Below are 15,412 nucleotides of genomic sequence, written 5' to 3'. Positions count from 1 at the left end.
CCAATTACTGCCAGTTCCTCGTAGTTGCTAGAAGTTGCTGGCAGTCATTAGCCTTCAGGAGTTCGTAGAAATAAAGTTTCATAAATTCATTTCGTACCGAGCTAATCCGCGGCAAACAGCCACTCGGGAAATGAAGGTCCATGGCTCCTACACGGACAGCAAAACAGCCAGGACAGCCAGACAGCATCTCCACTTTCACAACTGCACTTCTGCAACTGCTCTTCATTAAAAGCCGTTTTGCTTTATTTAGCAGGACCGTTTGTATCTTAGCAACTTAATGAGGGCTGAGGAAAGCTTAACCTGCTCGCCTTAAATTAAAAACAGATGACAGGTGCCGCCTTCAACGCCCATTCATTGTTAAATGTTTTCTATTTGCATCTGGATCATGTGTCGCATACTAAAACAGAATGTAGCACAGAGTCCAATATCCACGAAATACCAAGTGACTTTAACACGTTCAGAAAAGCCGATCATTCGTCGTTGTGGACGTCAGGCAGAGCTGCAGTGAACAGCAGGTGGTTCATTCTCTAAGTCAAATGAATACCTATACGTTTGTTTTTTTGCTATTGTTATGCTGCTGACTTTCAGCGTTTTAATAATTTAAAAACAGCAATGTGAACAGATTGTGGCAAGAAGGGATCACATGTGTTTGCAGCCCAAGGTCACAGGGCACTGGCCTCCTAGAGAGTCAAATATAAAAAAGCATTTGATGGCATGCATGCCAATATTATCCATTCCTTCTTGGTGACAGTAGTCACGTCCTGATATTGACCCTGCATTCTGGGAATTGTAGTCCTGGATTTATAATGGTGAAATTTGGGACTGCAGGTCCCAGAATGCAAAGTTAAATCCAGGACTGGATAGCGTCCCTTGAATGGAACACATAGTGTTGACGTGAATGTGAGGGTGCATTTAGAATATGTCGAGGTTGTGGAAAGGGGGAAGTTGCAGAGGCTGAAATGGGCAGAGGGTGAAACTGCGACAGCTGAGATCCTGCAAATGGCAATGCAAAAATGCTCACTATGCAGAGAATGAGAACTTGCAGGCACGAAGCTGGAGTGAATGAGAATAAGGATATCTTATGATATATTTTATTTATATCGTGCCCATACACAAGTGTTTCAGTGACCGACGAGGCAAGGGAGGGGTACAAGGGATGAAGTAGATGGAACAGGTAGAGTGGATGGAACAGGTAGAGTGGATGCAATAGGTAGAATGGAGGGAACAGGTAGAGTGGATGGAACAGGTAGAGTGGATGGAACAAGTAAAGTGGATGGAACTGATGGAGTGGATGGAACAGAACAAGTGGATGGAACAGATGGAATGGAAGGAACAGATGGAACAGCGGAGTGGATGGAAAAGTGGGAATGGATGGAACGGAAAGAGCAGATTAAACTAATAGAACGGATGGAGTGGATGGAACAGTTGGAGTAGATGAAACAAATGAAATGGATAGAACAAATGAAGTGGATGGAACAGATAGAGCACATGGAACGAATAGAGCAGATCAAACAGATGGAGTGGATGGAACAGAGGGAGTGGATAGAACAGATGGAGTGGATGGAACAGATGGAGTGGATGAAACGGATGGAGTGGATGGAACAGATAGAGCGAATGGAACAGATTGAACGGATGTTACTGATGGAGTGAGTGGAACACACGGAGTGGATCAAATGAATAGGAAGGATCGAACAGATGGAACACACTAAACAGATGGGAAGGAAGAAATGGATCTACGGAATGGATGTAGTAATTTATGTGGATGAAAGATTGAGTGATGGAATGGATAGAAAGACTAAGTAAACTAAATGATGAACCAGACGAAATTTATGAACAGATGAAGTGGAATGAACGGACAGAGTGATTCAAACGGATAGAATAGATGGTACAGATGGAATGCTCAATCTCAAGCGCCTATTGATAACCATCATATCACACTACCACGCTTACTCTCTCCTATACACCACCACTCAACTAGAACACAGTGATACTATGACAGATTCGGTATAGCTGTTCTCATGCTAACACCCGCCACATACTCCTCATCATCCTAATTAAACACAGCTAGCTGAGCACACAGCGCTAACCCAAGCGCCTCCTCAGGCCTAACACAGCCAGAAATCAGTCTGGGTGTCAACCCTCCAGATTGAACACATATACCTGATCTCCCAACCACCACACCTCCAGTTAGGAGGCAGCTATCATGCAACTACCACGCCGGCTGCACACATATCCGGTGCACCCATGCACCTTATGACCCTCTCTCTCTTAACTGACATGAACTATGGTTCCCGAGGGCGTGCAACCTACCAGCGCTTTGAGATCATACCAATGATACATAAGGCGCTATATAAATGCAAAGTAACATAACATAACAAAAATCTTACTAGGCCCAGTGACACTGAGGACGCGCAAGTGCAGGGGAGAGGGAAGGTTCAAGCGGCAGGGGAGGAGTGCTGAACACGTGATCAAAACAACAACAGGTAGTGCAGCCAGCAGGTGGCAAGTGCAGGAGCTAAGCGCAGACTAAGGGTGTTGATAAGTGCAGGTAAGGGGGCTGCAGGGTTGTAAATACAGACCCAAGTGCAAGGGTTGCCAGGAGGCAGTGTGGGTATCAGCTGGCTGGGCAGGGATCGGGCCCGAGATCAGAGGGTAATCAGGTGCCCAGTGCAGGAACAGACAGATTAGCAGGGGAGAGGAAGATAGAAGGCAGAAGCAAAGAGGAAGGTCTTGAGGTGCTTCCGGAACAGGAGGTGGTTCTCCTCAAGTTTCAGAGAGGAAGGGAGGCTGTTCCAGAGGGAGGCTCCAGCTGAAGAAAGAGGTCTACCACCAACTCGTTGCTTGGAGAAGCGACAGACCCTGAGGGAGTTGGAGGTAGAGAAGCAAAGAGCTTGTGTAGGAAGGTATTTTCAAAGGGAGAGTTGAAGGTATTGCGGACCCAGGCCCCAGAAGGCCTTGTGGACAATGCAAAGGGTCTTGCAGCCACTGGGAGCCAATGCAGAGATTTCAGTGCTGGAGAGATACGATCCCTGGGCTTGAGGCAAAGGACCAGTCTCGCAGTCCTGTTCTGGATGAGTTGCAAAGGGCGGAGATAAGTAGCAGCAGGCCCGGCTCCAGGAATTTTTATCTGGGTGGGCCAGGTTTGTGATCAGGGAGGCCAACCTTTTCTCAGATAAGTGATCCCGCAAAAAATGTCTTCCTGGATCTGAAAAATCCATTTGCCCTTAATTTGCCCTTACCTTCTTTAGTCTGTAAGACTGCTTTATACGGTGCAGAAGCCTGGATTGTTAAGACCAGGGTTGACATATTTACCCACAAAACTACTTGAATGTCAATATGCAATTGCCCACGATGACCTCTTATTTGACATGTTTACTTTGCTATTTTGAATGTCACCATTTTGATCAATAAATGTGGCCTTATATTTTCCAAAGAAAGATGTGTGTATGTCTCCTTGGCTGGCCCTGACCCCTGCACTGCCCATCTATTAAACCATACTGCAAACTGGATCACTTCTAGGGGCTCCTAATTGTGGCAGGAAAGGCACAGTGAGATTAAATGATTTCCCCAGGATTACACACTTTGGTTAAGTGGTAAAGCCAGAATGTCATCATAACCTGAAATGTAGGTACTTGACCACACATCTTCCCAGCTAAAGTTGGTACAAATACGTATTGAAGTTTGGTTTTAAATACCTAAAATATTGCAATTCTGGGTCTTTGTACACAAGTCACTTTTTGTACAGATTTTGAAATGGTACTTATACCCTGCTTACCATAGCTGTTACTCTGTATATAAAAGAAACTTTAAGTGATAAGGATGATTTATGGGAAAACATGTTTAATTGTTATGAATTGCATACGTGTATGCCTTGAAAATAAAAAAGTTTTAATTTGTAAGTTCCTGTATTTGATTTTTCTCTTTACTTTTCTTTTTCAATTTATTTCATTTCTTTTTCTTACTTTGCTAATTTATTTTGTAAAGGTTTGTAATAACAAATAATAATGCTCACTTTTATACAGTTTACTTTAAAAATGCACAAGTCACATGATAAACCAACCTGGCAATCTGTTCATCATTGTAGAATCGGGTTGATGAAAAAGAGTATTGGGCAATTTTGTTTTGAAGCCAAATTGCATAGAGGGGACTGCTACTGTTTGCACTTCTTTGCAAAAGGGCCCATACAGGCAATTTGAATTGTTTCCACAAGGTACTGGAAAAGTATATATCAAAACATAGGCAAAATCGCTGTTTTACTTCACATTTGCACTATGTGTCTGGAAAAGTATAAATCTCTGCCACAATTAACGATTTGGAATCTGCTTCCTTTTACCAATAAAGTTACAATCATATGTGGTAATTTTCCAAGTCCTGTGGAGTGGAAATGGTGGCGGTAAAATGTTTGATTGAACCTTTATTTTCCCTGTTCTGATTGAAAGCTTACAAGCCAGAATGCTTATTAATCAGAACGTACAAAAAATCCCATACAGACACAAAGTGAAATGAAATGCATAACAAAGTCATTGCTTCACACAGCTTATTCTGTACCCCCATCATTTCTAATCACCCAACAGCCACACTAATCTCTTCCTATTTTAATTAATCTGCATCTGAGACTTGTTAAAACGATAAGGCGTCACTGGGAGGACCTGTGCAGCCCTGACTGACTTTGAGGGGGGAAAGGCAGAGCAAGGGTTCCCCACTGACATTTGTCCATTGTCCGATTGTTAAATCCACCTGTGATTGCACTCTGCAGGAAATATTTCAATACACTTTTTTTACGTTTTTTCAACAGATGTGCACCGTTTATACATTGCCAGAAACATATTAAGAAATGCTCTTATCTTGTGTTATTTTCGAAGTTTCATGATCAATCTTCTGAGAGCCCCAAATGTTTATTGGGGGAAGTGGAAACAATCCTCCAATCCTGCACCCGCCCCCCCCCCCCCTCTGTAGCTGGTGGGATCCCACAGTAAATAACTTCAATTTCTGCTACTGCCTAAACACCTAGCAGGTATATCATACTTTTCAAACAAGACCCACAATACACATGATGTATTCAGTTTGCATACAGTCATCATTTTTACTCCAATAGTATGATGTTATTAAGGCACTACTCATATGAGCATTTCATGAAATGTTCTGGCCAGGCAGACTAGGCTGCCACACAGACAAATATGCACAATATTTATGTCAGAACCCCACTGGTTTGTATGCATGAGAAGATGATCTGAAGTTGGTCCATAGATGCCATCCTAGCCTTGATATGTTCAGGTAGTTTCTTGTTGGACCAACTCAGTGAGGCGCAGCTTGAGTCCCTAGGCGTCGAAAATAAGGCTCCCACATCAGGGCATGTATACTTTCACTTAGGGAGATAGACTGAAACCAACACACATTGGCAAAGCCAACAGTTAGGGCTTTTGAATACACATGGCAAAGGTATTTGCCAGGCACTGCCACAAGGGTACCACCAGGCAATAAGGTGGGAACATCTAGAAAATGATGCGAGTGCCTAGGCATATGATGTCATTGTCTGGAAAATGCCTGTGTAATACTTATACACATGTCAATACGGTTGACTTTGCGAATGCTTGTTTTAGGATTCCAGTGCAAGGAACAGATGTGGGGACGCCATGTTGCTGTTAAATCTACTGGCTGAAAACACCATGTTAAGAGATTCTTTTTATTACAACAGGAGCTCATCTACAGAGGCAATTAAGTCACTGAAGACTCAAAAGAATGCTTAGATGACAAGCATGCCCAATACAACACTATGTTTGATGTTACTTTGTGACAGAGATAGCTCAAAGAGTGCCCAAGAGGATATGTTTCAGCAGGGAGGGGGCAGATAGTTCGTGGGAATGCCATAGAGATTAACATGTCAATGGATATGTAAACAACGAAACACGTCCATTGAATGTGCATCCCTCCTAACATCCTTTATCCATCCTATCTGTGGTCCAATGCAATTGTTCTGGCTTACACCTAATAGCCTACTTCAACGCCTTACATCAAATCACTTTGATTTTACTACACTCTTCCCTCCAGAATTACATTGTTCTTACTAGCAACCTCATTGTTTCACTTATACTCAAGTAGTTCATGCAGCAGAATATATACTTTGAATGGAATTTGTAAGGGCTCTCAGTCTGATGGATGTAAGTCTCTGAATCAATCTTAACCACTGCCATTACTTCGGTCAGGCTTCCATACCGTTATTTACGAATCAGCCTTGGCCTCCCTGCCATTATGTGAGCAGCCCTGCCCAAACTGGACCACAAGGCCTAAAAATGCTTGCGGTATCTTGTGTTCCAGTCAATGAGCCTCATTACGAGTTTGGAGGTAGCCATGGTGATATTAGCGCCATGGCTGCCTCCAAACTTGTTCCGACTCCGCCCTGGTGAATGGAGCAATTACCGGTCCATTCCAAGGTTGGCGGGACCGGTAATTCCCCATTCACCAGGGCCCTTCATCATTCCCATTTGAGCCCCCAGAGGGCTCAATGGGAATGGGGAAGGTGCTAATAACGGTACCGCAAATTGCGGTACCGTTATTAGCTCCAGAGTCCCTTTGCGGGTCCCGTGTTTAACGCCTGGAAAAACCAGGCATTAAGGGAGGACCTGCAAAGGGAACTTGTAGTAGGGCGGTAAGGGATTACCGGCACCGGTGCCCTTACTGGTGCCGGTAATCCCTTACCGCCCACCTCGTAATGAGGCCCAATGTAACTTGTCAGGGTCCTCAGCCGTGTTGGCACCTGCTGTAGAAATCTGCGTTCAAGCATCATCACCTTCCATTTATTGTTTTCTGCAGTTAACCATCTTATTAGGCAGGATTGGAACAACAGTTATATTCCCACACATAAAAATATACATTCAATTACAGAAATCTACTTGATGGGTTTCAAAAAATAGCTACCTTATAAATGAAAGGTTTGAAATGTAAGTAAGATTAAAAGTGCAGTTAAAAAAGCAACGCAGGATCTTGCTAGACAGTTGTAGGCTGCCTGCTGGAGCAAGTGTACCACCTTACTTAGAGGTGTGAATGGCCCTCCATATCCCTGGTCATTTCTGCTTTCATGGCTGTGGGGCATAAAGCATTGTCCAGAGCAAGCAAACAAATCCTGACTAAGCCTCCTGCAGTGCCGCCCCTCAGAATGCTAATCGCAATAAATCCCCCCAGCCGGTTTCTACCCCCTTAGTCTCCCCACCCCCCCAGGTCCCTGTGGCGGTTAACGTTTATTTTTAGTTTTTTATTCCATATAGTTAAAATACATTCAACCTTTTGATGAAAAAAAGGAAGACAACCTCACACCACTGTCAAGGCCTCCTTTCTAGCAGGGTTGGACTGACCCACCGGGACACCGAGAATTTTCCCGGTAGGCCTCGGGCCATAGGGCTTCTTTTCTTGGAGGAAGGATACATGGGGACTCAAATTTAAACTATCACTCGCCATTCGGGGATATGCATCCATACAGGCCAGCCTGGGTGTGGCCATTCGCTGCATGATTTGTTTGCCTGCCAGCCCGCCCCTGACCCCCTGTCCATGGATTTTGGGGCTTGCGCTCTCGTTGCACTAGGGTGCGTGCACATTTAAATCGCACACGTGCCCTAGTATGCTCTGTGCTGTCGAGTCACATGCACAGATGTCGCTGTGACTGTGATTGAATGTGCCACTGCCACCTGAGAGTCACTGCCGACAGATAGTCTGAGCGCTGTGCTGGTACCGGGCCCATGCCGTGTGCTGTGCCCGTGTTCACGGTGTGCTCTGACAGATTCAATAAAGACAGCCAACCAACCAGGTGAGGTGGGCCACACTGCCTCCATCGGCAGACAGCAGCAGGTGACCCAAGTGACGATGGGGCTGAGAGCTGCTGAGGGCAGTAGCCAGACCTGAAAGCTAAGGGATTATCTGTACGTGCGTGCCTCTCTCCCATTCTGCGGAGCGCTTCTGGCCCTCACTCTCACCCTATGCGGTAAACCTTTTCCAATGTGCTGCAATATTTTCTAGCCATCATGTTACAATGTTTTCCTTGTGTTGCTATCCTGATTGCAAGTGCTGAACTTTGTTCTTACTGTGATGCCATGGACTCCACCTCTGCTGCAATGTGTTCCCCCTGTTCTGTAATCATTTACCAGCCGGGGTCGTGTAATACGTTCTCCATAAACTCTAACATTCCCCTTCCTGTGCTTTAATGTTCCCTGCCTGAGCTATACTGTAAAACAGCACCCTGTTTACCTAATATCCGCTCCTTGTGCATTGATCCCCCAGCACCGAACTGAACAAGGATGGTTATCGGGGTGTAGTGGGAATACTGGCAAACCGTAGACCTATTAAAATGCACTTCAGCTCTGCTATGCAAGACCAAACTAAACTGCTAATCCATTACTGCCACTCACACCCATCTCTACAAATGTACCTTAACATGACCTAAAGAGGCCACTACCTATGTCATTATGGAGGCTGACACACCGCTCTGCTAATGCACCTCTTCCCAATCAGCCTCAGCACTGACCTCCATTGACGCCTGCTGTTCCATTACAGCAACTAACACAAAGCTCATCTGACTGTCACTACTACTCCACCCTTACCAGCAGTAACCACGTTGCTTCTATTACAGCTATTCACGAAACTGTGCTAATGGACCTCAATCCTAGCCAGAACAACCCCTGTTGTTCCATAACAGTGGCTCACATAATGCTCTACCAATGAACCTCAATCCTGGCTAGCTGCAACCTCAGTTGTTCCATTACAGTGGCTCATACACACACAGATCTGCCAATGAACCCTTCATCCTGGCCTGCAACACCTCCTGTTGTTCCATTACAGTCAGTGGCTCCTTCACATGCAGCTCTACCCGTATAACTCAACACTGGCTAGAAGCAACCCCCATTATTCCATCACAATCACTACCACAAAGCTCTGCCAATGGACCTCAATCCTGGCCAGCTGCTTTCTGATCTTTCATGCTTCTGGTAGTTGGTGAGGTCTGCATACCCCCTGATTTGGCCCTGATAACCAGGTCTAAGGTTATGCTGTTTCTGGACAGGGAGGAGTTGTGTGTGTGTGTGTGTGTGTGGTTTTGGGGAGTTCCAGCACCGCCCTCCGCCAACCCCTTATCTTATCCGGTTATATTTTGGGTGCCTTAACATGGCATCTTTGCTTTTGGGCCCCTCTGTCTCTGCAAGCACAATAACACATTCCAGTGATTCCAGAATTTCTCTGGCTTCGGAGGGGGGCTGCAGGGCGTGCAGATGGCGTCTCGGGCCCGCAGGTGGCACTTAGCAAGGTCCTTACCCCAGTGTGCTGTAATATTCTCAGTGGGGGTAGTATGCTCTCCCAGTGCTGTACTCTTCCAGCCACGTGCTGCAATATTCTCACTGTCTGCTGTACCATCCACTTGCCGCTGTAACATTGGCCTCTTCTGCTGGTACATTTGTTCCCTGTGGAGTGCACCTCTCTTCCTGCACTTTAACGCCCCACCCTGTGTGCTGTAATATATCAGTGTGGTGTGATTTCCCAAAAACACCTGCACTAAATCTCTCCTTGCTCAACAATCCTCGGCAAGTACATTATGCCCTGGCCACCCCCTTGCTCCACATACTCTCTGTCCTCCCCTTCACCTCCCCAATCCTCTGGACTCCGATGGTAATTTAATATCTGCTCGGCTGATACATGGGTGCCTGGCTGCGCAGATGTCTTCTCGCTGCGCTGAGCACCCCACCCCACAGCTTATGAATGCTGTGTAATCCTCCAGCCCACCACATCTCGATGGTTCCCCTGGTATGTAAAACCCCAGCCCCATGCTGTAATATTTCTTGCACATAAGAAAAAAACCCTTCCATATTATGCAATCCCTTAGCCCTGCATAAAGCCCAGCCCTGTGCTGTACCATGACCTACCCATTATTAAACAAACAAAAATGGGAGCCCTGGTGGACTGGCAGCAAAACGGGCAAAAGTAATGTTAGGAACACACTAAGGGGACTACTGCTGGTGTTGGTGCTAGTGTGGTTATTGATTTTTAACCACCAATGACATAATATGTATTTGCGCCAAAATCGTCCACCCCTGTGCTGTAATATTTCTCCCTCTGCTTTAGCAATCGCATTTGCCGTCACACCGCCATGCCGTGGGATTCCTGTGTTGTAATATTCACTACACGCTCTCTTATCCTCATCTCTGTGCTGTTTTTTTATTCGTTTGGGCTTCTAGATGGCGCTTGCACCAGCTATAAATGAAAACTATTGCTTTAAAGTATAGATAGGGAGAAATCGGCTATGAGGAAGGACACCCAGCGTGTAGGTGTTGTTTGGTTATTGGCCCACCCATTGACTGCCCATGATAATCCCTATGGCTATTCCCACCCAGTTCCCGTCCCTCCCTGGCAGAAACACCTCCTCCAGAGAACTCTTTGACTTTGCTTTAAGCAAGCCTTACCATCAAAGCTTGCACTCAAAGTGCCTGCCAGTGTTTTGTCAAAGCAGCCTTCTGAGAGTTAATTACTTAGTCTCGGGAGGATAGCTCAGCGGGTCACGGGAGGATAGCTCAGCTGCAATGTGCTTGCCTTGGAAGTAAGATGACACAGAGCAACACAGGTTCGAGCCCCGGGTCTGCACTTAGAAGCCTCTGGGTATTAAGTGCGTTATAAATAACTTATCATATCAATTGGAGTTGTAAAAGCACTACTGGTGTAATAAAAATGTCTTCACCAGGTCTGCTTTTAGACGGTCTATTTATAAGCACTATGCATACCCTTCACTTAAAGGGATGGTCTAGTAAACATTTTTATTTAAAAAATAGATAGGCAACATAAAAAAACTAGCATTCTCCGTTTTGAAACTTCGTATGTAAAATTTTGAGCTATCAAGCTCAAAATTCGCAAAAGCAAGCACATGGGCGCATCCATTTTGTGAAATGGAGGCCCTCCTATGCTGGCTTTTGCTTTTGCGGCACTAATGAAGGAAAAGCCAGCCAGCTGTAGTAAACAAAGGCTACCGCTGGGTGGCTTTCCCTTCATTAGTGCTGTAGGCGGAGGACGGGGACCGGAGACCAGAGCAGGAAAGCTGCAGCTGAATCTCGGTAAGTGCTATTTATTTATTTTTTAAAAATAAGCACTAGCTGCGTTTTTTTTTCTAAGTTTCCCGGGCTGGAGGAGCCCGAAAAACTTAGAAATAAAACCGCAGCTTTAAAAACGTTGTATTTATGTTTGCGGTCGCTTTTGAAGCGACCGCAAACATAAATACAACGTTATGTGTTGGAAAACGCTGCGGTTTTTCTTTCCAAGTTTCTCAGGCTCCTCCGGCTCGGAGGAGCCTGAGAAACTTGGAAAGAAAACCGCAGCGTTTTCCAACACAACCGCGTGTGTTTCTGCCTGCTGTGGTTATCACTTTGGGTCTCCGGTGCTCACCGGAGACCCAAAGTGAAAGCCACAGCAGGCAGAAACACACGCGGTTATGTTTACATGCCGCGTAGTGTTTCTACCTGCAGCTGATTTCCCATTTGGGGCTCTCGGGCTCCCCGTGGGAAGCCCGAGAGCCCCAAATGGGAAAGCAGATTCAGGTAGAAACAACGCGGTTGTTTTCCGCAATGCCGCGTTGTTTCTGCCTGAATCTGCTTTACCATTTGGGGCTCTCGGGCTCCCCGTGGGGAGCCCGAGAGCCCCAAATGGTAAAGCAGATTCAGGCAGAAACAACGCGGTTTTTCTTTCCAAGTTTCTCAGGCTCCTTCGAGCCGGAGGAGCCTGAGAAACTTGGAAAGAAAAACCACAACGTTTTCCAACACAACGTTGTATTTATGTTTGCGGTCGCTTCAAAAGCGACCGCAAACATAAATACAAGGTTTTTAAAGCTGCGGTTTTATTTCTAAGTTTTCCGGGCTCCTCCAGCCCAGAAAACTTAGAAAAAAAAACGCAGCTAGTGCTTATTTTTTAAAAAAAAAAAAAATAGCACTTACCGAGATTCAGCTGCAGCTTTCCTGCTCTGGTCTCCGGTCCCCGTCCTCCGCCTACAGCACTAATGAAGGGAAAGCCACCCAGCGGTAGCCTTTGTTTACTACAGCTGGCTGGCTTTTCCTTCATTAGTGCCGCAAAAGCAAAAGCCAGCACAGGAGGGCATCCATTTCACAAAATGGATGCGCCCATGTGCTTGCTTTTGCGAATTTTGAGCTTGAATAGCTCAAAATTTTACATAGGAAGTTTTAAAACGGAGAATGCTAGTATTTTTTTTTATGTTGCCTATCTATTTTTTAAATCAAATTTTTTACTAGACCATCCCTTTATACTGTTAAAAATAAACACTGCAAAGCCAACAGTTTTGGCTTGTGTATATGTATTAGGCATTTGCCAGGCACTGCTAATAGATGTCCAGGTACTCAGACCGTTTTGCACCTGCTACCATTAATGCCCAGTTAATACCAATACGGCGATGCTTGGAAAGTGCTCTTCCCATGCCTACACAAACTGTTGGCATTGCCAATGCTTGTTTTCAATGTGATGAAATCGACCAGCCCTATTTTGCAATAGTGCCCCTTGGTGCAGTAATATCTTCCTGTGCACTAATATTGCTCGCTCGTGCAGCGAAATAGGGGCCACTTTGAACAAATGTTCCACGGCCTCTTTTGTTTGCCAGTCTGGCCCTGTTTTCTAGGCGGGCCAGGGACTTGCCTTGGGGGACCTGGCCCCTCTGGCCCCTGTGCTGGAGCTGGGCCTGAGTAGCAGGCAGATTTAGGCAGAGGCTGTTGCAGTAGTCCAGCCTAGAGAGAACCAGAGCTCGAGAGACAGTGAGCTTCTGGGGGAAGGAGAGGAAAGGAAGAATACCTCTGAGGAGGTGCAGCTGATAGTGTGACTTTTTAGAGACGTCAGAGATGTGTGGAGAAAAGGAAAGCATGGAGTCGAAGGTGGGAGCAGGGAGAGGGCCAAGGGAGGCTGGCCAGAGAGTGACAGGAAAGGATGGTGGCGGAGTACCAATGAGGAGGATCTCTGACTTACTGGCAATATGGCAGAGGTCTTTGGCGACACACCACTCCTGGATTGCAGACAATCAGAGATAAGAGAGGGAGAAGAGGTGGCGGAGCGGAGCCAGAAAACGAGTGGAGTGTCATCGGCATAGCACTGAAAGTTGGAGCAAAGAACAGCAATGCGGTACGCGAGGGGTACCAGATATTGGTTGAAAAGCCAGGGGAGAGGTTAGACCCCTGGGGAAAACCATGGGTGGAGAGTGAGATAGAGGAAAGGAAAAGGAGTCTGATGAGACAAAATGTGAGATAACACTGAGGGCAGATGATGCAAAGCTTACAATGGTACTGATGATATCATGGGTGGTGTTCCTCGAGAATATTTGGCTCTGTCAGTTATGTAATTTGCAAAATATAGAATTTCAAGATTTACACAGATATTTTCCCGATTTGGCTTGTGTTTGGCCCTTAGAACCAGGCCACACCCCCTAGCTCAGCGCTGTCTCGGCCCTAACCATGAACTCCTGACTCTCCCAGCTCTACCCAGTCCCCACTGTAGATCCTGTCAGGATGGCAGTAAAATTCAAACTGAAACGTTGTGGTTGCCGGGAGTGATGGGGTGTTGGAGCAGCACTCTGGTTGTTTTCATTCATACTGATTTGTCAACGCTATATTTGGTATGCCTTACAGGAAAGCACTCGGACAAGAAAGAGGGATGTAGAGGAAATGGGCCGGATACTTACCGGTAATCTACATTACTCCTAGTCCTACTCTTCCTCGTCATTGTACTTGTGCCCCACCTCACCACTCTGGTGCAGCCTAAATAAAAGTCACCATGTGTTAGGGGGTACTGAACTGACACGATGTGGCGCCTGGGAGTGTTAAGCTCTCCGTAGCGAGGGGTGGGGCATGTGCAATCGATTAAAAACGATGGAATGGATGCCTGATGGGGAGGTTGGGACCACACAAGTACACACTGTGTCGAGGAAGAGCAGGACTATGAGTAATGAAGATTATCGGTAAGTAATCGGCTCATTACGCCTCTTAGATAATGAAAACGACATCATGTCTATAAAATATATGAAGCGATAGTAAATTAAATATTTAATGCTTGTAGTCCATTATTTTAAAGGTCATACATTTACTACACTAGAAGCACACTACATCGTTACCGTGACAGTTGCTGCCACTGAGAGTGACACGCGCTGGATATCACCAGGGCCGTTGTTTTGGTATAAGGACTGATACGCGCTAGATATGAAAGTGCTCGGAATTATGAGTACTTGTCCCAGTCAATACCTTTCACACCGCAGTCAGAAGCGCCAGACCACCCCCCGCCTCCCCCCCATCAGACTCACTTTCCACGCCTTCAGACCCCCTGGTGCAGCGTGTGCTGCCCCCGGACCACTGGGTGCGCACGGCGACGTCATTGTGTGGAGAGTTAGACCCTGGGGGCCCCTCTCCGCCCGCCCGCCCCGGCTTTATAAAGCAGCTCCACCTGTGCGCTCCAGAAGCCCCGTCAGCAGCACCATGGAGAGCGCCCCCCGCCTGCCCCTGCTGCTCCTGCTCAGCTCCGCACTGCTGCTGCTGGGCGCCGTCGGGCAGGAGCCCGGGGACCTGGAGCCCCGAGCCCTGGACTTCTATTCCAGCCTGGAGAACGCGTCCCACGAGAAGGAACTGGTAGGAAGTTTGGGCTAATAAATTGCCGTCTTTGCTTTTCGCTGCACTGCAACTCCTCTGTTTCCAGCTTGTGTCGTGGCGCTTGTGTTTTCCCAACAATTGCTAAAGAAGAACAATTTGCTATTGGCAGGTGCTGGGTGTAAGCCCCCCGTTGGCGGCTCTGCCTTTGACAAGTTGTCTTACCCCCTTGTGTTTTTTTTAGATTGAGGCATTGCAAGAAGTGTTGGAAAAATTGAAGAGTAAAAGGCTTCCGACCTATGAGAAGAAGTATGGACAAGTCCCCATGGTGAGTGGTTGATGTGTTTTAAAGTTATTTGAAAAGTAAGTGTAAGTGGAAGGTGGGTTGCCGCCCCCCGTCATGTGTTGGTGGTAAGTCAGATTGACCCCTATGCATTCATCACTTTTCTTCCAGGCTATGTCAGCAACACCCCTTCATTTAAGCGTACACACGTGGGATACTCACCTTTCCATCATTCTGGGGGTACGTACATGTGTGTAGCTAGGCAGGCGCCAAGAAGCGGGATTGGATCCATCCCAGGGGTGAGGAGGAGGGGTGCCATTGGGAATGGGGGCGAACTGTACGCTGTTATAGAGAGGCGGCGGGCACCGAGCAGCCGCACGCTGGTACTGGTACGCCATGTGTGCGCCCTGAGCTGCGGGGCTCTTTCTATTGGAATCTTCCTTGTGTCCTGGAACCACAGTCCAGGTCACAAGATCACGACCCGTGGGACGACTTCACACCCGAACAGTGAAACAAGTCAGATGCGAAACCCAGCTGCATA

The 15,412-nt window shown here is 46.6% G+C and overlaps 1 protein-coding gene across 1 annotated transcript in view; it reads left to right on the top strand.

Annotated features, from left to right (window-relative positions):
• Positions 1-14,370: 14,370 nt before the first annotated feature.
• Positions 14,371-15,412, top strand: part of CARTPT (CART prepropeptide) — a 92,676-nt gene continuing 91,634 nt past the window's right edge. Inside the window, exons 1-2 of the mRNA XM_069626546.1 lie at positions 14,371-14,630; positions 14,833-14,916. Of these exons, the coding sequence (XP_069482647.1) occupies positions 14,481-14,630; positions 14,833-14,916 (234 nt within the window). The 5' untranslated portion in view covers positions 14,371-14,480. The remainder of the gene's footprint in view (positions 14,631-14,832; positions 14,917-15,412) is intronic.

Source organism: Ambystoma mexicanum, chromosome 6p (genome assembly GCF_040938575.1).
Source record: "Ambystoma mexicanum isolate Mex_15411 chromosome 6p, UKY_AmexF1_1, whole genome shotgun sequence".
NCBI lineage: Eukaryota > Metazoa > Chordata > Amphibia > Caudata > Ambystomatidae > Ambystoma > Ambystoma mexicanum.
This window is presented reverse-complemented; position numbering and strand designations above follow the sequence as displayed.